This window comes from Aquarana catesbeiana, linkage group LG01 (assembly GCF_042186555.1).
Source record: "Aquarana catesbeiana isolate 2022-GZ linkage group LG01, ASM4218655v1, whole genome shotgun sequence".
NCBI lineage: Eukaryota > Metazoa > Chordata > Amphibia > Anura > Ranidae > Aquarana > Aquarana catesbeiana.
In genome coordinates, this window is record NC_133324.1 from 445,060,676 (window position 1) to 445,083,579 (window position 22,904).

The window sequence follows — 22,904 nt, forward strand, 5'->3', positions numbered from 1 at the left end:
GAATTTGGGGAGGCAGCATTGAGTGCTGTACTGAGCAGCTTTGTAACATAGGAACTGTAAAGGCTTGGACATATAAATAAACTTTTTATTGGGAAATGTTGTTTAGTAAATCTGAATGTATTTATGCAAAAAACTGTTTATTACTACTTTAAGTATTCATAATTGTAAATATTTTATCTTATTTGCCTTGTTCTCTTGCATTTATTTGTGTCTTAAAGCATCCTTTGAGCTCAGTAAAAAAACTGAACCAACTGTCTTACTGATTGTATAAATGTTAATTAAAATTCTTGCTTGCGTGCTTGTCTTGGTGTTTTCCTGCATTTCCCTGCTGTTTTATCTGAGCCACATGAGTAGTATTTAAAATTGTTATCTTTTTCCAGGCATACCTAGATGAGTTAGTTGAGCTCCACAGGCGATTAATGACTTTAAGAGAAAGACACATACTTCAGCAGGTAAGCTAAAGTCTATGCAGTAATGCTGATGACAGAAAAGCAGGTGCATTTATCACTGTATTACTATCATGCTGCAGCATAAAGCTGAGGTGACCATATCTCTAATCTCTTAATACAGGAATAAAAAGGAGTAAAAGAAATAACATGATTTATAGTAACTGGTAGTTTTTAAGCGCTGATATATTATGTAAAGTATAAGCATAAATAATAATAATTCTAGTAATGTTTGAGGTGCACTGAGTAGAATAAGTACCTGGTGTATGAGACTGTCACACCTGCCATTTCTGGTTTATGGATATGGTATGTTTCTGGAATATACAGTATCTCACAAAAGTGAGTACACCCCTCACATTTTTGTAAATATTTTATTATATCTTTTCATGTGACAACACTGAAGAAATTTTGCTTTGCTACAATGTAAAGTAGTAAGTGTACAGCTTGTATAACAGTGTAAATTTGCTGTCCCCTCAAAATAACTCAACACACAGCCATTAATGTCTAAACCACTGGCAACAAAAGTGAGTACACCCCTAAGTGAAAATGTCCACATTGGGCCCAAATAGCCATTTTCCCTCCCTGGTGTCATGTGACTCATTAGTGTTATCTCTCTCTCTCTCTCATACTGGTCACTGGAAGTTCAACATGGCACCTCATGGCAAAAGAACTCTGAGGATTTGAAAAAAAGAATTGTTGCTCTATATAAAAATGGCCTAGGCTATAAGAAGATTGCCAAGACCCTGAAACTGAGCTGCAGCACAGTGTCCAAGACCATACAGTGGTTTAACAGGACAGGTTCCACTCAGAACAGACCTTGCCATGGTCGACCAAAGAAGTTGAGTGCACGTTCTCAGTGTCATATCCATAGGTTGTCTTTGGGAAATAGACGTACGAGTGCTGCCAGCATTGCCGCAGAGGTTGAAGGGATGGGGGGGTCGGCCTGTCAGTGCTCAGACCATACGCCACACACTGCATCAAATTGGTCTACATGGCTGTCATCCTAGACGGAAGTCTCTTCTAAAGATGATGCACAAGAAAGCCTGCAAACAGTTTGCTGAAAACAAGCAGTCTAAGGACATGGATTACTGGAACCATGTCCTGTGGTCTGATGAGAACAAAATAAACGTATTTGGTTCAGATGGTGTCAAGCGTGTGTGGCGGCAACCAGGTGAGGAGTACAAAGACAAGTGTGTCTTTCCTACAGTCAAGCATGGTGGTGGGAGTGTCATGGTCTGGGACTGCATGAGTGCTGCCGGCACTGGGGAGCTACAGTTCATTGAGGGAATTATGAATGCCAACATGTATTGTGACATACTGAAGCAGAGCATGATCCCCTCCCTTCGGAGACTGGGCCGCAGGGCAGTATTCCAACTTGATAACCCCAAACACACCTCCAAGACGACCACTGCCTTTGTAAAGAAGCTGAGGGTAAAGGTAATGGACTGGCCAGGCATGTCTCCAGACCTAAACCCTATTGAGCATCTGTGGGGCATCCTCAAACGGAAAAGTGGAGAAGCGCAAGGTCTCTAACATCCACCAGCTCCGTGATATCGTCATGGAGGAGTGGAAGAGGACCCCAGTGGCAACCTGTGAAGCTCTGGTGAACTCCATGCCCAAGAGGGTTAAGGCAGTGCTGGAAAATAATGGTGGCCACACAAAAATATTGACACTTTGGGCCCAATTTGGACATTTTCACATAGGGGTGAACTCACTTTTGTTGCCAGCAGTTTAGACATTAATGGCTGTGTGTTGAGTTATTTTGAGGGGACAGCAAATTTACACTCTTTTATATAAGCTGTACAATCACTACTTTACATTGTAGCAAAGTGATATTTCTTTAGTGTTGTCACATGAAAATATATAATAAACTATTTACAAAAATATGAGGGGTGTTCTCACTTTTGTGAGATACTGTAAAGGCATGGAATGCTATGGGAATGGTAAATTACAGATGTATAGGGCTCTCTGTTTCTTAATTGTGAAAATAGAATTAAAGTGTTTGTTGCCCTAAAAAAAAAAAAAAAAAAAAAAAAATCCTGCCCCTTTAAAGCATTAAAAACAGCACAGTGCTTGTGCTGTCTAATTTGGCCCCATGTATCACCTGAAATACCAGGCTGATCCTGCCTGGTTCTGCCCCTTCCATCCTGCTGCTAATACCATTATATTATGATGATACAATCCCCTGTGTTAAATAAGGACATGTGCCCCACTGCATGTGTTTTATAAAAAAAAAAAAAAAAATGCAGATTTCTACCTGATTTCAGAGCATCTCCCAGTGCTCACGTGACTGCTTGTCGCTCTCCTCCTCTCCTCCCCTCCTCCAGCTGATGTCAGTGGGAGGTTCAGCCCCTCCCACTAGAGCTGTCAGCCCAGGAGAGGAGAGCGGCGAGCAGTCACATTTTTTTTCTCAGTCGTGACTGGCACAGTTCCAATCAGGGCTGGCCAGACACAGACTCACACTGTAGAGAGCACACGTCAACAGAGTAATAGATGCCCCTCCCAAGGATCTTTTCCTGCAAATGCCAAAGAACAGGAAAAGGTCATGTGACCACACAACAGCACTGTAGGAATAAAGTACTTAGAGGATTTTTAAAATAAAACAAAATACAGTGACATGATATATATCATTTATGTGAATGAATTATGGCAATTACCACTTCTATTTAGTAGCACTTTAAAGTGACTGTTTTCCCTAATAGTAGTTTTTATTTTAAGTGCAAGCATCTACAGGTCTTGCCTCATACATATCACTATTGATAAGTAATGCAAGCCATTATAGTCAAAGGCTCATAGGAATGTGTGTGTACAGGAAGAGAGTTAGGGCAATGTAACCAAGAATTTTACATTATGCTACATGCTAAAAGACTCCCTACTTTTTTCTTGGCTGAAGTTAGCATATTTTTAAATCACACATTTAGGATTTGCTTAAAGCGGAGTCCTGCCGGAAAAAAAATTAAAAGTCAGCAGTTACAAATACTGCAGCTGCTGACTTTTAAAATAAGAACACTTACCTGTCCAAGGATCCTGGGATGTCCTCACCCAAAGCTCACCTGGCTCTGGGGGGAGGCGCCGGCATCTTCAGTAGGGAATCAGAAAGTGAAGCCTTGTGGCTTCACAGCCTGGTTCCCTACTGTACATGCACGAGCCGCGCTGAGCGTTCTGACTGGTTCCTGCTGTCTTCTGGGACCTGTGTGTCTCCCAGAAGACAGCGGAGGGGGATGGAGGAGGGGCCGGGCATAGCGTAGATCGCCACGAATTCTGTTGCAATCTTTTACTGGAAGTGGGAACAAATACCTGTATTAGACAGGTATCTGCTCCCCCCTCTCCCCTGAAAGGTGCCAAATGTGACACCGGAGGGGGGAAGGAACTGGATAAGCGGAAGTTCCATTTATGGGTGGAACTCCGCTTTAAGACCTGACATTTTCCAACATCCATGATCCCCCTTGCTTTTATTGTGTAGCAGTCACAGAGTGCCACATTTTTACTAGATCATTGCTGATTTTTAAAGATGTGCTAAAGGTGTTTTGAGTTCGGCACAACATTGCTTTGCTGAGGATCTTTTGAACAATAAGCTAGTAGAAATATGCATAAATCAAGCTCACCAGGTGCTGTTAAAAGCCTTTGGGGATAGAAGTACAGATTGCTTGTTGACAGGCAGAGAGAAAATCCCTTCCCGCTGGCCTGTAGACACAAGTTTATATGGTTGTTTCCAGATTACAGTCATTCAGAACCAAAGTAAACTAATGGCACATGTAGACTTAATGAGCTGTATCATGACAAAGCATGTATTAAAACAGTATATTGTTCTATTTTTGCTTAAGGGAGATGATTTGTCTTAAAGCAGTATTAACACCCCCCCTTTAATATATTTCAGGCTACACCTCATTAGATGTGGTGGCTGCATTTGTTTTCTTTTTTAGGTTTTTTCCTTCTGTTTCACATGGTGATCTGGTCAATAACACACCGCCTGTCTTAGAGTGTTGCCACTCTGGATGAAGGAGCATAGGAGGCACCTTTGGACAGCTGCACTGTCAGTCTGGGAGGAAGGGAGTGTTAGATGTACTAGCACATTTAGATACACTGACAAATTGATGTCAGACTCCATCTAATACTTTATAAGCAGTTGCTGCAAACAATTTTTCTTCTTTTGGGATAAAGGTTTTTCATTAATAAATAAAAGATGATCAGTTTAATCACCCCTGCCAGTGTTAAACTGATTGTTTCATCCATTTAAACTGGTCAATTCTGTTGGAGAGCTTGTGCTTTTGAAAAACCACAGACTTACTGGCTGGATCACTAGACTTTTCACCAGTTTTTTTCTTTTGGGATAACGGTATTACATAAATAAAAGCTGACTGTAAGCACCCCTGTAAGTGGTAAATGGTTTGTCTCAAACCTCCAACGGCTACATCTGCAGAACAGCTTGTTCTTTTGAAGAAAAAAAAACAGACTTACTGACAGGATCACCAGGTGAAAATAGAAGTAAGACAGCCTAAAAGAGAAAATGCATGCAGCCATCACATCTAAGAAAGGGTAAAGGGCAATATAATAAATGTCTGCTTTTGGGTTTAATGTTGCTTTAAAGTTGTTCTAAGGGATGAAGGTTCTTTTTTAACCTTGGATGTAAACCCGTTTTCATGAAATTTGAGTTGGGCACATATATCTGCAGTGTTTTCTTATCTCTCTTCAAAGTGCTGTGTCCCATGGCTTTCTCCTGCTCCGTTCTTCTGTTATCAGCCTGACAAGTTCTCCATCAACTGAGATAAAAACAGCCTGAGTTTTGTGTTTGGGAGGGTGCTATAAATACATTAGCAGCAAGCTGAACTATTTAACTAATAGAGCTGAAAGTTTCTACCTATGAGGAGAGGGGGTGTGTGCCTTTCCCCAAATCAGCTGTCCTAGCTGTATGCCCAGGCTTCACTGCAGTACTGAACAGGAAGAGAAAATATTCTAACATGATCTGAACTTTTTAAAGAATATATAAAGCTGAAGGCAGCAGATATACATGTAAAACTTATGTAGGGAGATTTGTTTCATCTCTGTGTATCATCTGAGGCTGTTCACTTCACTGGGTATATGTCAGGGTTTACATCCACTTTAAAGCATTCTCTGCATTAATGTAGAAAAAAACTCTGTGCCTCCCCCCACCCACCCTTTATACCTGAGCCCGATCTTGATCCAGCTCTGTGCACGGGAGTAGCAGCTCTATTGGCTCCGACTGCTGTCAATCACAGCCAGTGAGGAGGGAACAGGGGTGGGACCAAGCCTTTCTGTGTGCCTATGGACACACAGAGCTGGCTCAGGAGTCAGCCTGCACAAGTGCCCCCATAGGAAGCAGCTTGCTATGTTGGGCACTCAGCAGAGGGAGGAGCCAGGAGTGCTGGCAGGGAAACTCAGAAAAGGAGGATCAGGGCAGATCTATGCAAAACCATTGCACAAAACAGGTTAGGATGACATGTTTGTGTTTTTTAAAGAAAATAAGTCACTTCAAAGAATAAAGACCTGGCTTATATTAGTTAGGCATTTAATTTAATAATTCTCCACATTTGTACCATCCACAATTGAAAAATGTGTTCTTTTTTTTTTTTTATCGGATCAGACCCAAAAGTAGCCTGGTATAAACGGACACAAGTTTACATCTGACTGCCCATAGAAGAGAATGTAAGGTCCGATCGGGTCTGGCTGAAAAACAGACAACCGGACCCAATCTGACCTCTCCTGTGAAAGGGGCCTAAGTGAATCGGCTGTAGCAAACTATCCAAGGAAATAGATGCGTTTCCAATACATTTGTAAATATTATAAAGTTAAAACCTAACTATAGCCACAGCATTTTTAAATTTGAATAGAGTAAAAGGGTTACACCTGTTGGGTTTTTATTGCTGATACTACATTCGGAAGAATCTCTCCAGCACAGATACCAAGACCAGTACTTGTGTTTAATACAGTGTAAACTAATAAAACTTTTAACTTGTACATTTTTTTTTTTTTATTTCTGTGTCCTTTCTGAAATGATCTCTCTTACTTTTTTTCCTGGTCAGTACAACAGAAAGTGAGTAAAATCTCGCCAACAGGGACACAGAAAACACTACTCCGCAAAACTTTTATTTTAAAAAACTATATTTGGGCTTAATATCGTCAAACGTTTTTTTGCTGAATTTATTATGTTCTGTGGTTTATTATTTTAGAGCTGTTTACAGAGTATGTACTGTAGATGCAGTTATATCGATTCTTCATAATGTCCCTACCTCCTCTTACAAACACTGGAGGCAGTTTGGGAGAAAGCCAGTTACCATACTATCCTGCTTTTATATTGTGGGAGGACACCTATGCCAACATAAAAAAAAACAAAAACATAAAAACCCCATGAAGATAGGGACCCAGATTTGAATCCAAAGCTTTAAGGCAAGAATGCTAATTACTTAGCTTACATGCTGCTAAATTTTAACTGTTAATGGAATTGTACATGTTAACTGAACGTTTCAAAAGAGTTTTTTTCCTCCGATACACAAATACAAATGTTTTATGCTTAAAGGATAAGTTCACCTTTCTAAAAAAAAAAACATGAAATAATACATGCACATTTTTTTGCAGGTAAAAAATGTTCATTTATTTTTTTAAGGAGCCTGTAAAGAATTGCACCCGCTGTGTAGTTATCTTCCCATACCTCATACGGGCAGGCAATTACTGAATAAAAGGAAGCATTAATGAACTACCTAGAGCGTTTACCAGTGCCCTGGTAGTTCATTGAGAACTACAAGCTGTCAGCTGCAAAGGCTGTCGGTACTTGAAGTTCATTCACAAAACTCTGTGAATGAATGACGCGGCCATGTGGGCGGAGACCCACACAACCGCGTTCTTTTAAAATAGTGACAGCGAGTGCGGACAGAAGATCCCTGGTCCACTGTCACAATTAGAAGGTGGATTTGAGAGAGGCTGCAGGAGCAGGAACATGTTACTTGTTCCACCCTAAAAGCGGGTGGAAAACGTAATATGTTTCCAAAGGTGAGCTTATACTTTAAAGCAAAAGGTATGTGATTGGTAGCTTCTATCATGTCTTTGCCTCTATCGGAGGCTTTGTCAATTTGTCAATTTTGTACAGTATATCTGTGTGCCTTCCAATAGACGTAAACACAACTGTTTGTAAAATCATATTATTAAGGGAATGAATGCCTGGTGAAGTGTACAAATATGTTCCTACAGAGACATAGTAAATTCAGTTGTTGGCTAACTGATGAACCACACAGTTGAAGTATTTTAGGCTAGCATTGTAATGTATGTCTACCAACTGTTTGCCAATAAATATTAGTGTGTCATTTTAAATAGAGATGGTAATAGGTGTTGTTCAAGAGTGAAAACTACAACTGTGTTCAGCTGAATGAGTGGACTTGTAAATACCATCTCCCTTTCTAAATAGGCGGTAATTAAAAGAAGAGACAAGCAGCTACAATATTCAATTCCAGGGTGTTATAGCAAGGGTTTATTGCCCACACAGAAGAATAGATACTTAACAGACGCCTTGTCCTTTGTTTCTTTGTCTATAGGACCATTTAGTTCCTGATTTTTCCAGAATGTATGGTGTGCACATGGCTTTCCCACTTAACAAGTGTCTTAGATTTAGCTTTCTTCTTGACATTTTGTTGTCAGGTTATTTTTTGTCTTTAGAACTAGAGAACTGTTTTCCTTTTTTTCTATAGAAGAAGATTGCATATATTTGTGTATACAGACTGGACTTAATTAGGAGCCATGTGCACAATTTGTAAGTTACCTTGTGAAGGACCATCACTTTCATGTTTGACATTGTGACTGTAGCTTATTTAAATGATCAAAGACTTTGGTCCACAAGGAGTTTGAAAAACATTTCAGTATGACGAAGAATTAAAGGGAAAAAATCTTTGTATGGTGTTTTGTATATTTCTATTGCATTAGTATTAAAGTAAGCCTGTCGCAAACATAATAAATTTAATGTGATTTTATAATGAAGACATGTATAAGTAGAGGTAGACATTGAGATGTTAATTTTATTTCTGCTACCATGTGAGAAATCTGTTTGTAGCATATGCCGAGCTCTCCTGAAAATACTAGTTGCATGGTTGCAGTTCTGACCCTTTTGCTTCATTATTTAGATATTTTAGATATGTAGTTGGGAGCACCTAGTAAAAATGGTCATATTGCTTTTAAATCTGTTTAAAACATTTGCCAACCACTTCAGCCCCGGCAGGTTTTACCCCCTTCCTGACAAGACCATTTTTTGCCAGACGGCACTGCGTTATTTTAACTGTCGCTGTACCCAAAATCAAAATTTTCCGACAAACTGAGCTTTCTTTTGGTGTTATTTGATCACCTCTTTGTGCTATAAACAAAAAAAAGAGCGACAATTTTGAAAAAAAAATTTTTACTTTCTGCTATAAAACATATCCAATAAAAAAATGTTAAGAATCTAATTTCTTCATCAGTTTAGGCTAATATGTATTCTACATATCTTTGGTAAAAAAATCCCAATAAGTGTATATTGATTGGTTTGCGCAAAAGTTATATCGTCTAAAAAAATAAGGGATACATTTATGGCCTTTTTTTTTTCTTGTAATGGCGGTGATCAGCGGACACCTAACAGACACTTTTGACACATTTTTGGGAACCAGTGACATTATTACAGTGTTTGGTGCTAAAAATATGCACTGACACTGTATAAATGACACTGGCAGGGAAGGGATTAACATCAGGGGTAATCAAAGGGTTAAGTGTGTTCTCTGTGCATTCTTACTGTGGGGGGATGGACACACTGCATGGACACAGTGATCCGTGTTCCTGATTAGCAGAAACACAAGATCATGGTGTCCATGCCTGACAGCATGGTGGTCTGCCTTGTTTACATCGGCAGACCACCATCCTATCTCTGTGGGGAGCAATTGCGGGTGGCCAGCGTACATCGTGTCCGCTGATTGGCTCCCCCTGTAGCCAATCAGTGCACGATTGCAGCTTCAGCAGGACGCGCGTGCACCCCAGTGCCTTTTGAACAAAATCACGTACAGGTCGGCAACTAACAAGAACGTCGATTACAGCCAATGCAATGAAAAAAAAAATTATAGCAAATATATATAATAATATCTAAGATAGAATTATATTTCTTATCAAAAATTGTATAAGCAGTAGTAGATCATTACTGTAATTTAAAATCTACAAATTATAGGTAAATGTACTGATTTATAGTATTGCCTGGGCCATGATGTGCACATCTGTCTGTTAACGCTTGCATCAAATGAATTAATGTGGACTTTCACCGAATTTTGTTTGCATCTGATTCTAGTCCTCATCGTTCTACAATTGGATATCATTTTTTTTATTGCTTTTTCATTTTAATTTTTTTTTTTTAATTAAAATACATGAATCATTTAGACTGAGTAAATATTGCATTTGTTAATGAGGCAATTCTGTCCCCTTATTGTCCCCCCTGTACCAGCACTGCCATTGTTGACTGTCTGGTGCATGTGCAGATGTGCTGAAAGGGTAAAACTGACCTTAAACAGCGGTTTAATGATAGGATGAAATATTAATAAAGAGCCTGAACTGAGGCTAAATTTATGTTATGGGACAAAAAAATGATGCATTAGTACTGCAGATTATTATGGTCCATAGGCAGATTACATGGATGAAGACAAACAAACAAATTGACCAAGCTGGAGTGGTATAAGGTAGGGGCAGATGGGCAATGAACTAGTGACAGAAGACGGAACTACAAGACATTATTATTACAGATACTTAGCAAGACATGCTGTGTTAAACTGGATGAAAAAGAAAACTATGCAACATGTAACATAGTGAGGCTGAGCAGAGAAGATCACCTAAGCTGAGACTGAGAGATTGCAAGGGAGGTGCTAAATTTAAAGGAGACTAGTGATTGGGCAGAGAAGAAACAGCTGTGAAAGACTGAGACCAGAGGTAAAGAGAAAAAAAGAAGGGAGGGGGAGGGGTTGCACAGTAGTGGAAGACTGAAACTAAATGAGGATGCTATGAAGACTATAATCATATTCGGAACTGGGGAAGTGCAGCAGTGAGGTATGTGCAGTTGTGATCACAGTTGGTAGGAAAGATGCAAAGAAGGATGAAGTGAGTGACCATGGCAGAACTAGAGAGATGAGCTGTGTCCCCACACAACGTTATCACACCTCAGATGTCATCCTAAATAAGGATTTTTTTTTTCTTTCAATTTCACCTACATTTTCTGAAGGCTAGAACCCATGCAAATACAAATCATCCATAGACTCTTCTGTCTGAGTTCCTCCCAGTACTTTCCTATCTGTTAACAATTGCTTATAATCCTGAAACCATCTACAGTGGGGACGGAAAGTATTCAGACCCCCTTACATTTTTCACTCTTTGTTAAATTGCAGTCATTTGCTAAAATCATTTAAGTTCATTTTTTTCCTTATTAATGTACACACAGCAACCCATATTGACAGAAAAAACACAGAATTGTTGACATTTTTGCAGATTTTTTAAAAAAAGCAAAACTGAAATATCACATGGTCCTAAGTATTCAGACCCTTTGCTGTGACACTCATATATTTAACTCGGTGCTGTCCATTTCTTCTGATCATCCTTGAGATGGTTCTACACCTTCATTTGAGTCCAGCTGTGTTTGATTTTACTGATTGGACTTGATTAGGAAAGCCACACACCTGTCTATATAAGACCTTACAGCTCACAGTGCATGTCAGAGCAAATGAGAATCATGAGGTCAAAGGAACTGCCTGAAGAGGTCAGACACAGAATTGTGGCAAGGCACAGATCTGGCCAAGGTTACAAAAAAAATTCTGCTGCACTTAAGGTTCCCAGAAGCACAGTGGCCTCCATAATCCTTAAATGACAGATGTTTGGGATGCAAAATAAATTAAATGTATACACTGCGCTAAGAAAAATAAACAAAAATAAACATAAGGAGCCGCTACATACAAAGTGACAACAACCAAACAAATATTGTGAAAAAAATGTAGCGCATAAATTGTGAAAAAAGTCCCCCGTCCGGGAAACAGCTCGATAATAACACTTAATAAATAGTGTCCACATCAAAAAAATGACTCGTTAGTCTCACAACATGGGTGAATAAAGTCCAATAAGTGATTAAAAAATTTTATGTGTAAAGTGTCCCACTGGGAATGGTAAGTGAATGTGTACAACAGCAAATGTTCAAACACAGGTAGATCTTTAAGTCTTCCAGAGGAACTGTATCCAACAACTGCATAAATCTTGGTAAAAATGGTGTGTAAGAAACTCTTACCAGATACATTGGACTCCCTTGTCAGCGACAGGGAATCACTCGAGCAGATTGCCTCTCAAGGCCTGGAAGCGGACATCACGACTCAGGGAACCTTCTATATCAAACTCTGCATGGATCTCCCGGGGCCGCCAGGTAGGTCCTCACACAGGATGGTCAAGGTACGGATCCGAAGAGATGGTGCGTCACGCTTGAAACTGGAGTAGAAACTGGATTTACTCTCAGATGGTATGTGGAGAAAAAATAAACATGCTCCACATAGTGTAGATAAGCACGGTGGGTTTTTTTATTGCTAAAAAGCCTGGTTACAATAAAAATGTGATCACAAAATATAAAAACAAAAATGGGCAACAAGGAGGATGCTGAAAGCGCCCGATATCTACACTATGTGGAGCATGTTTATTTTTTCTCCACATACCATCTGAGAGAAAATCCAGTTTCTACTCCAGTTTCAAGCGTGACGCACCATCTCTTCGGATCCGTACCTTGACCATCCTGTGTGGGGACCTACCTGGCGGCCCCGGGAGATCCATGCTGAGTTTGATATAGAAGGTTCCCTGAGTCGTGATGTCCGCTTCCAGGCCTTGAGAGGCAATCTGCTCGAGTGATTCCCTGTCGCTGACAAGGGAGTCCAATGTATCTGGTAAGAGTTTCTTACACACCATTTTTACCAAGATTTATGCAGTTGTTGGATACAGTTCCTCTGGAAGACTTAAAGATCTACCTGTGTTTGAACATTTGCTGTTGTACACATTCACTTACCATTCCCAGTGGGACACTTTACACATAAAATTTTTTAATCACTTATTGGACTTTATTCACCCATGTTGTGAGACTTACGAGTCATTTTTTTGATGTGGACACTATTTATTAAGTGTTATTATCGAGCTGTTTCCCGGACGGGGGACTTTTTTCACAATTTATGCGCTACATTTTTTTCACAATAGATGTTTGGGATGACCAGAACCCTTCCTAGAGCTGGCCGTCCGGCCAAACTGAGCTATCGGGGGAGAAGAGCCTTGGTGAGAGAGGTAAAGAAGAACCCAAAGATCACTGTGGCTAAGCGCCAGAGATGCAGTCAGGAGATGGGAGAAAGTTGTAGAAAGTTAACCATCACTGCAGCCCTCCACCAGTCGGGGCTTAATGGCAGAGTGGCCCGACGGAAGCCTCTCCTCAGTGCAAGACACATGAAAGCTCGCATGGAGTTTGCTAAAAAAAAACACCTGAAGGGCTCCAAGATGGTGAGAAATAAGATTTGTTGGTCTGATTAGACCAAGATAGAACTTTTTGGCCTTAATTCTAAGCAGTATGTGTGGAGAAAACCAGGCACTGCTCATCACCTGTCCAATACAGTCCCAACAGTGAAGCATGGTGGTGGCAGCATCATGCTATGGGGGTGTTTTTCAGCTGCAGGGACAGAATGACTGGTTGCAATCGAGGGAAAGATGAAGTACTGGGATATCCTGAACGAAAACCTTTTCCAGAGTGCTCAGGTCCTCAGACTGGGCCCAAGGTTTACCTTCCAACAAGACAATGACCCTAAGCACACAGCTAAAATAGCGAAGGAGTGGCTTCACAACAACTCCGTGACTGTTCTTGAATGGCCCAGCCAGAGCCCTGAATTAAGCCCAATTGAGCATCTCTGGAGAGACCTAAAAATGGCTGTCCACCAACGTTTACCATCCAACCTGACAGAACTGGAGAGGATCTGTAAGGGGGAATGGCAGAGGATTCCCAAATCCAGGTGTGAAAAACTTGTTGCATCTTTCCCAAAAAGACTCATGGCTGTATTAGATCAAAAGGGTGCTTCTACTGAATACTTAGGACCATGTGATATTTCAGTTTTTCTTTTTTAATAAACCTGCAAAAATGTCAACAATTCTGTGTTTTTCTGTCAATATGGGGTGCTGTGTGTACATTAATGAGGAAAAAAATGAACTTAAATGATTTTAGCAAATGGCTGCAATAAAACAAAGAGTGAAAAATGTAATGGGGTCTGAATACTTTCCGTCCCCACTGTACCTCAACTCCATTCACGCCATTCATTTCACTCTGTTCCTTTAGAACTTGTTCCTGCCCTGTGCCTAACCCAATCTCCAAATTGGTTCATTCATTTACATTTTAGGCTCCAGCATGAGTCTCAGAATCAGAAGCTGCTCTCACCCTGCTCAGGTTACACTGACGCTCAGGTCAGTTTCCATCCTACTTTCTCAGCCTATGCTGACTACCTATTTTTTTGTAGTTCTTTCAGATTATCTTTCCTCCTTCACACAAATACCTTTTCATTTGTCACTTCTGCTATGTTTGTCCCCCAGCTCACCTGTCCACCATGTTAGCCTGCCTGTTCCATTGTCCTTCTATGCAACTTCCTCCAAAATACACACTGAAATCACAAAATTATCATCTTGCCGCCTCCTCTCCCTGCTGCATTCTGCCACACATTCCTGATGTCCTTTTCCTGACTGCATCAGTCATCCTATCAGGTATTCTGTACCAGTAACCCCGCCAGATAATTTTACAGCAAACTCCATCCCAGAGTCAGAAACCATGAATCAGACCGAGACAGAAGTACAGTTAAATCACACTTATTTAGTAATAAAAGTAAATATAACAAACGTAGTCAAAACATAGCCAAAGTTCGGTAACCGGAACGGATAGTCAGACAAGCCAGAAAGTCAGGAAGCCAGGAATCAGCGTAGTGGAACAGCAAGCAGGATCTGGCGCCAGAAGGAATGTCAGCCAAGCAAGTCTTTAACAGGAGCGCAGGAGAAGATCTCTGCCTTCGCCTTAGTCAACATCACAGAGACTATCTGGGCTTATGGCTTAAGAAAGCAGGACTGACAAGCGGGATATCATCTACAGGTGAGTCACTGTCAAGAGATAGGAGCTGGCAATTAGCCCACAGCTGAGCAGCCAGCTCAGAGAAGGAAGGGCTGAGCCCAACTCTGACACACTGACAACCTTTTCATCCCAGCCACAGATACTTCATCTTGACTTGCACCTCTTCTGTCTTTGCCTGCTTAACACTGCTGATATCTCTATCTCACTATCTCACCCACGAACACTCATTTCATCCTTCATCCACACTATGATCACAACCCCCCCCACCACCATATAATTGCATCACTTCCCCAGCCTCAATACTATTATTTTCTCCATTGAATCATCATTCAGGTTCTGTCTTCCAGTGTTGCATCTCCCCGGTCAGTGTTCCATCTCTGGTCTTTCACGGTTGCTTCTATCCAGCACAACTGTTATCCATTAAAGACTGTGGTACCATGTGATCTGGTGCCAGCAAAGGCACTGCCTTTGCGCTCTATGTTTGGGGTGCTGTTAAGAATACATTGGCAACCACAGCAGATCAAAAAGGCAGTGCGTTTTAAACGCAGTGCGGGAAGCATGCACGGGACGTGTCTTTTATTTACAGTGAAATAAATGTCACCAGCACACCAGGATCTCCAAAAATGGGTCCATAGCTTTAATCAGCGATCACATCATTGCAGCAGAGAATGACATTTCGGTGCTTGTCAGGCACTGTGTTCTGGTGTGAACCGGCATTTAATGTTATGTAATTTTTGTATACATTAAAGGACAGATTTATACACTTCATGGACCATGCAATATGAGATACTACATCTGTACAGTTACTAATATTTTAAATATTCATTTGAATATATATTTTTTAAGAACCATTCATTTATTTTAAATGATATTTTTGTCATTTTTATTGTTTTATTATGAGGGTTCTTCAAAAAGTTTTCACACTTTTTTTTAAACTCTATTAAATATAAAAAATGCGGAAACTTTTTGAAGACTCCTCGAATACAGTATGTTTACTCCTAAAACTAATTTAAAATAGGTTCTAAAGGGCAATTCTTCCATCATAATCAGGGAGATGGCAGCCTAAACCTCAACCAGCCCTACTGTATACGCACTGCACTATTATCACTAACAACATATCCTCTATTGGATTCACACTAACTTCAGTTCTCATCCCTACTGGTCCTGCGCTACCACATATCTACCTGATCCTGAACAGGTAGACCAGTAAGGAGCTCTGACTTTACTCTTTCTTTTCCATGTCAAACTCAAAGTGTTGAAACAAAAGGATCTGTATGGCAGTCAGATAATAAATATTTTCATGAAGGGGTTGGCAGCTACAGCCCATGTATTTTTCATAAGTGTTCTTAAAAATAAATGAATACATACAGTTGTGTTCAATATAATAGCAGTCCAACATCACTAACCAGATCAATCACTGATTTTGGTATAAAATATATTTCTACATGACAAATAATTTAACCAGTTGCAGACCAGCCACGGTCGTTCCGAATTGCCGTAGTTGTACGCCGCCGGAGGTGCGAGCGCACGCCCGCCGTGTGACGTAGGAGCTGATGCACCTGCCCGGCAGCCGCGAAGTCCGCCGGGCACCCACGATCGCTCCTGAGAGAGACATAACGGAGGTCTGTCAATGTAAACAGATGGATCTCCGTTCTGTCAGGGGAGAGGAGACAGATCTGCTGTTCATACTGGTTATGAACAGCGATCGGTCTCCTCCTCCAGGCAGTCCCATCCCCCCACAGTTGGAAACACTCCCTGGGACACACATTTAACCTCTTGATCGCCCCTAGTGTTAACCCCTTCCCTGCCAATGACATTTATACAGTAATCAGTGGCTATTTTTAGCTATATAAATGTCAACGGTCCCAAAAAAATGTCCGATCTGTCGGCCGCAGTGTCGCAGTCCCGCTAAAATTCGTAGATCGCCGCCGTTGCTAGTAAAAAAAAAATATATAAAAATGCCATAAATCTATTTCCTATTTTGTAGATGTTATAACTTTTGCGCAAACCAATTAATACACGCTTATTGGGATTTTTCTTTACCAAAAATATGTAGACGAACACATATCGTCCTAAACTGATGAAGAAATTAGTATTTTTTTATTATTATTTTTTTGTGTGTTTTTTTGGATATTTATTATAGCAGAGTAATAATAATAATAAGTAAACAATATTGTGGTTTTTTTTTTTTGTTTATAGCGTAAAAAATAAAAACCGCAGAGGTGATCCAATACCACCAAAAGAAAGCTCTATTTGTGGGAAAAAAAGGACATTAATTTTGTTTGGGTACAGCATTGCACCACTGTATAATTGTCAGTTAAAGCGACGCAGTTCCGTATCGCAAAAAATGGCCTGGTCATTAAGGGGGCAAATCCTTCCAGGGCTGAAGTGGTTAATGATAGGTGTAGTAGAGTAATAGAAACCCCAACAGACAGAACAGTTATGACATGCATGCTGATTCTGTATAATTGAATTATTACTTTAAAGGGGCGTGTTCAAAATAATAGCAGCGTGGAATTCAATTAGTGAGTTCATTCAGTCCGTGAAAAAACAGGTGCCAAACAAGTGGTACTTATTTAAGGATGAAGGCAGCAAATGCAAATGCTGGGTATAGTGCATGTCTCCCTGGCAATTTGAGGAAAATGGGAATGGGAAAATGGGTCGTTCCGAACATTGTTCAGAAGAACAGCATACTTTGAAAAAGTTGATTGGAGACGGGAAAACATATAAAGAATTTCAAACACTGATAGGCTGCTCAGCTGAAATGATCTCAAATGCTTTAAAATGACAACCAAAACCAGAAAGACGTGGAAGGAAACGCAGCACTACCATTCAATGGGATCAAAGAATAGCCAAAATGGCAAAGACTCAGCCAATGATCAGCTCCAGGAATGATCAAAGAAGGTTTAAAGTTGCCTGTGAGTACCGTAACAATTAGAAGATGCCTATGTGAAGCCAAGCTATCGGCAAGAAGCCCCTGCAAAGTCCCATTGTTGAAAAGACGACATGCTGAAGAACACATCGACTGGCCTAAAGAGAAATGGCGCAACATTTTGTGGACTGATGAAAGCAAGATTGTTCATTTTGGGTCTAGGGGCCGCAGACAGTTTGTCAGACGACCCCCAAACACTGAATTCAAGCCACAGTACAATGTAAAGCATGGTGGCGCAAGCATCATGATATGGGGATGTTTCTCATACTATGGTGTTGGGCCTATTTATCGCATACCAGGGATCATGGATCAGTTTGAATACATCATCATACTTGAAGAGTTCATGTTGCACGTTTTAAACACACTGCTATTATTTTTAACACAACTGTATATGTGGTTTGTGTGTGCTTGGTTATCTGTAAAGTCACTGAAAGGTAAATCTAAGGAAGTTCATACATTATTCTTTTTTTTTTTTTCTTCATTCGAACAGCAGGTTAAACAAAAAAAATAAAAAAAAAACAGATTCCCCTAATCGAATATTTGATGTGCATGGGGAAATCCTCCTGCTATGCCTTTTGTGTTCTGAGAGCGGGGAGACTTCCCCTCTGTCAGAATACGCTGATCAGTGCTGTCGGCTATAGTCAATGCACTGGTCAATTGGGAACAGCTCAACAGGCTGGTTGTACAAATGTCAATCAGTTGATCGACTTCTGTACAACCAGCCTTGCCCATACATGGATTGAAATTTAGTTTGTACCTGCTGAACCAGCCAAATTTCAATCAATCTATGGCCAGCTTAAGATATGTACATCTGGGCATTCTTTAGGTAGTCAGTTTGGTCAAGAGTTTGGGAGCCTCTTCTAGTTATCCTTGTCTTTCTTCCAGAATGTTCCTGGAGGTAGTGTCAATGAAAGAAGAGTCAACATTTGTGGGCATGTTAAATGCTCCTAACACCAATGAATGTTATGATGAATAATCATCACCTTAATTAACTATGCTATATTTTGTTTAATATTAACATAACAATGCTTATAATTTTAATAAAGTTGAAATTATGACTAAGGGAACATATCTCAAATTTCTATTTCATATTTCTTGTTTTAAAATTAGTAATATTTGACACATCGAACATTTTTATTTTTACAAGGCCAGTTATGTTACCCTGAAGGGACCCATGTGGCAAATATACCACATTGTCTTCATGATAAAACTGTGATAAAAATGTCTGCAATTTATTCTGATGCTAATGTTTTCTCTTATGGACTATTTATTTTTTTAGATTGTGAACCTTATAGAAGAAACTGGGCACTTCCATATTACAAACACAACCTTTGACTTTGACCTTTGTTCCCTTGATAAAACTACAGTTCGCAAACTACAGAGCTACTTGGAGACATCTGGGGCATCCTGAGAGTATACTATGGACCTGCCTTATGTGGACAATTAGACAGGAGTCAGTACAACTGAACTGCTTGTATTCATTCAGGATGTTAAAAGTGGGTCTGTTACTCTAAAGAGCGACAAGAAACAAAACATCTTTGGATGGTTAACTTCTTTCTAGTTGTTTTTTATGCCCAAAGTGGAAAATGATGAACCACAATTAAAAAAAAATCATCCTTCATATTAATTATACATTTTTTGGAGATTAAACCTGGAAAGCCTTGAAAAAGAAGACATAGACAACATGACTTATTTCATTAACTAATGTGCTCAGGATCATGTGTCTCCATATGACGCACTTATGTTGAGCACACACTGCCTTACTACGTGACTGATCTATTTATTACCGCATATCTAGGTTCCAAACATCAGTATGGGAATGACACTACCACATGCTACAAGGTCCAGTTCGCCCATCCAAAAATACACACTCCGCTCTAAGAGCAGGACTGCATCAGAAACATGATGATGATGACTCTATTCACAAGGACATTTCTCAGCTTACACAGCAAATACTTGGTTTCTCTTTCCACTGGTATGTTACATGGACTGGTAGACACAAATAGGAAGACCCAGAAGTGGACCAAGCTCGGTTTTTACTGTCAACTCTGTTTAATTTAGGATTCTTGTTTCCATGATGTCATCGTAAGGATCTTCCATGAATGCACCCAAACACCGTTATGTGACTTGTAGCCTTACAAAGCGAAATCATGTTCAGATACAAGCGTAGGTGTTGAGCTGATCTGAATCCTAGCAATGTTTATCTACTTAATGTGCTTGTGGCTCTAAATGTGATCTATTTCTCTCCCTGTCTAAACTATATATATATATAATATATATATATATATATATTTGTTTGTTTACAAAAGTAGGGGCAGCCTACAGTTTCTTTGTTGAAAAGGACCTTGACTCTCCATTCTTACCTTAAGAAATGGTGTGGAAATGTCTTAATTTGGGACTATTTATTACATTTTCACTGTCTATAGTTGACAGTTGTGTTAATTATTGCTACCATGGATGAAATGGCATTTAACATGTTAGGTTTTTTTTTTTCATATGTTCATCTATTTGTTTATGCTCACTAATGTTAATGTTTTTCTATTCAGAAATTAAATTTCCTTTCCTTTAAAGAAAGTCTTATACAGTTCTCTGTCGGGATCAGTTCTTTTGTACCTTTTTGGATTAGCTTCAGGAATCCATGATATTGTTTACATATAAAATGTGCATACAATGAGATGCTGGTGTTTGTGTCTTGAAAGTAAACACAAGTTACTTAGTTTTGCTTTAATATAGTTTCATCAGATTATTTCTGTAATGAAACTATTGAGACTGGAACGTACATGCAGTTTTACGCCTACATTGTATAGTAACAAAACAAGCAACTGTGTCTGTTCATATAGATTGCACTGAACGTGAACCTGGTGTTATCGAACCATTATACTCGGTTACACTATTACTGAAATGCCCCCCTATCATATAAACAAAAGATCTGTACACAAAGGGTGGCCAACAATAGACGTAAAAAAAAAAAAATCAATCACGTCTGTTTTCTGAAATCCAGTACTGCCATTATGCTTGATGACTACAACTCTAGTAACTTAATTTGCTTATGTTGCTGGTTCAGTCGTAGCTGTGATCACAGGGAAGCCAACAGCCATTGGTGCCTCTGTTGAAGAAGCAGTTTACTACTATAAGGGCGGGTTATAAGTGTTGATTTTTTTCAGTGGGTGCATATATTATTCTGTTAAAGATTATATTTCTTAGTTTTCATAGGGTTACAACCTTAGTCAGGTTTTATTGCCCTTTACTGAAAATTTACCTTTACATCTTTTGCTGATAAGTATATCATTATTGGGAAAGAATGTGAGAGAATAGCTCCAAAGCAGGGGTACAGACAACAACCGGAAACTATTTTTAGTATTATTATTATTATACAGGATTTATATAGCGCCAACAGTTTACGTAGCGCTTTACAATATAAAGGTGGACAGTACAATTACAATACAGTTATATACAGGAGTAGGCGGGTCCTGCTCATGGAGCTTACAATCTAAAGGAGCGTGGAGAAGGCAATATCCTTCTTCAGCTTGGATATTTCTTCTCACTGCTTGCCCCGTGACAATGCTTTTACCAGGTCAGAAAACAAGGGGAATCCCCCCTAGCAAGGTGGATAGCAATAAAATCATAATGGAGATTTATAGCCTTGCCAATTTATTTACTGTGAAACTGGAAAAAAATAGTTTTTTCCTAGAGTTTCACTAAAATTATTTATTTGGCCAGTTTAACTTTTTAGCTTACTACTAGCCTGATTATTTCATTAACTGCAGATCAGTTTAGTGATCAGTTCATTAGGTCATTGAACATGCGCATTTTTTAAACATTCCAGAATATATTGATTAAAAATAAAACATTCTTGTTCAAATACTCCAACATTCACAATAAGCTTGCTGTCAAAAACTCACATTAATAATTGCCATGGCTGCAGCTGTAGGAACTGTTTAAAAAATAAAATAAATCCCATGTCTGCCACCTCTACAGGTAATCTTCATCAACCATATTGTATCATTGTCAATAAAACACTACCTGTGAACTATGGAAAACTATTGAATTCACATTTCCTACTAACTGCCTCTGTGACCTAACAAGTCATTACGATAACACATCATTTTTATGATTAAGAAAATGGACACGTTGCCTACATTTGCATTTCTACTGTTCTGCTATGCTGCATCCAGTCTATATATTCCTCCTAACTAGTTTTGTGCCACTTGTCACATGTGTTTACTTGGTTACTATATACTTTAGTGTGGTATATTTTTTCCCAACATGTTTCGATATCTGCATTTCTTTCAGCCCAAAGAGTTAATATTTTTGTATTTAATTTTTTTCCCTACTTTTACATGTATGTTTTACCATGGAAGGACTTGAGTTGCTTCCTGAACAAGTGTACTTTCCAGTAATGTTATGACTCTATAGGATGATTGGCATGAAGCATACTTGAAGCATTTTGTTGTATAGTCTACTTATCAATGTGCAATTTATATCAAGCAAACCGTAAAATTTAAAAATGACGCATGTGTGTTGTTTCTTGTTTCCTGTTTATTTGGTTATGTTTGATTTGTATGGAATTATCCAAACAATCTACCATTTTACTAGCTGATGCACAATCTACAGTTTGTCATTATTAAATCAATGTGTATGTACTATTTGGTGCATAATAACATTCAACAATTTTGTGTTATTTGAATCGGATTTTAGATCATATAAAAGTTGACTAGTTATCACTGTTACCTATAATGTTACATGTAAGACATTTTAGTAAGCACATGAGCACTGGATTTTTTTTAACATTTGTTCATCAAATATATATAATTCATCTCTGCTTAGGTATTGAAGAGAAGGCATCTCATGTTAATGGTAAACTCTAATATTAGCAGGTTTAAACCGTGGTCTAGTAATTTATGCAAAGCAAATGACCACTTCAGATAACCTCCTTCTTTGGGACTGAAAATGATTATCATTAATAGTCCATGGTTGCTTAGTCTTTGTAAGACTCAGCAATGAACTTGAGATCATGGACTACAACCACTGGTAAGATACAAATGTGGACATGCAGAAAAAGTTTGACTGGACAATGGCGCTGGTGAAAAGAATTGGATGTATAACATTCAAAAATATTGTAAAACACCCCTTCTTATAATTATTAGCAAAGGAGAAACCATCCCACCTGTTGTGAAATCAATGGCTTCAAAAGGCTAGAAAACAACTGTCTTATTTCCTTCTCAGCACAACAATGAACATTTTCTTTTTAATAAAATTGTTATATTGTGTTAGACATTTGTGGTTAATTAAAGTGAGAATAAACTAAAAAAAACAAAAAAGTGCAGATTCGTTAGATCATAGGAAAAAATGTTAATTGGGTCTAAGCATTACCCTTAAAATTTTTTTTTTATTTTTTTTTGGAATTCCT

The 22,904-nt window shown here is 39.1% G+C and overlaps 1 protein-coding gene across 7 annotated transcripts in view; it reads left to right on the forward strand.

The window, feature by feature from the left end:
• MLLT3 (MLLT3 super elongation complex subunit) overlaps positions 1-22,005 on the forward strand; it is a 401,860-nt gene extending 379,855 nt beyond the window's left edge. For all 7 annotated transcript variants that reach the window (XM_073636372.1, XM_073636333.1, XM_073636353.1 and 4 more), the window contains 2 exons: positions 381-452; positions 18,774-22,005. In XM_073636372.1, coding sequence (XP_073492473.1) covers positions 381-452; positions 18,774-18,905 — 204 coding nt within the window. In that variant the 3' untranslated portion in view covers positions 18,906-22,005. The remainder of the gene's footprint in view (positions 1-380; positions 453-18,773) is intronic.
• Positions 22,006-22,904: the final 899 nt, after the last annotated feature.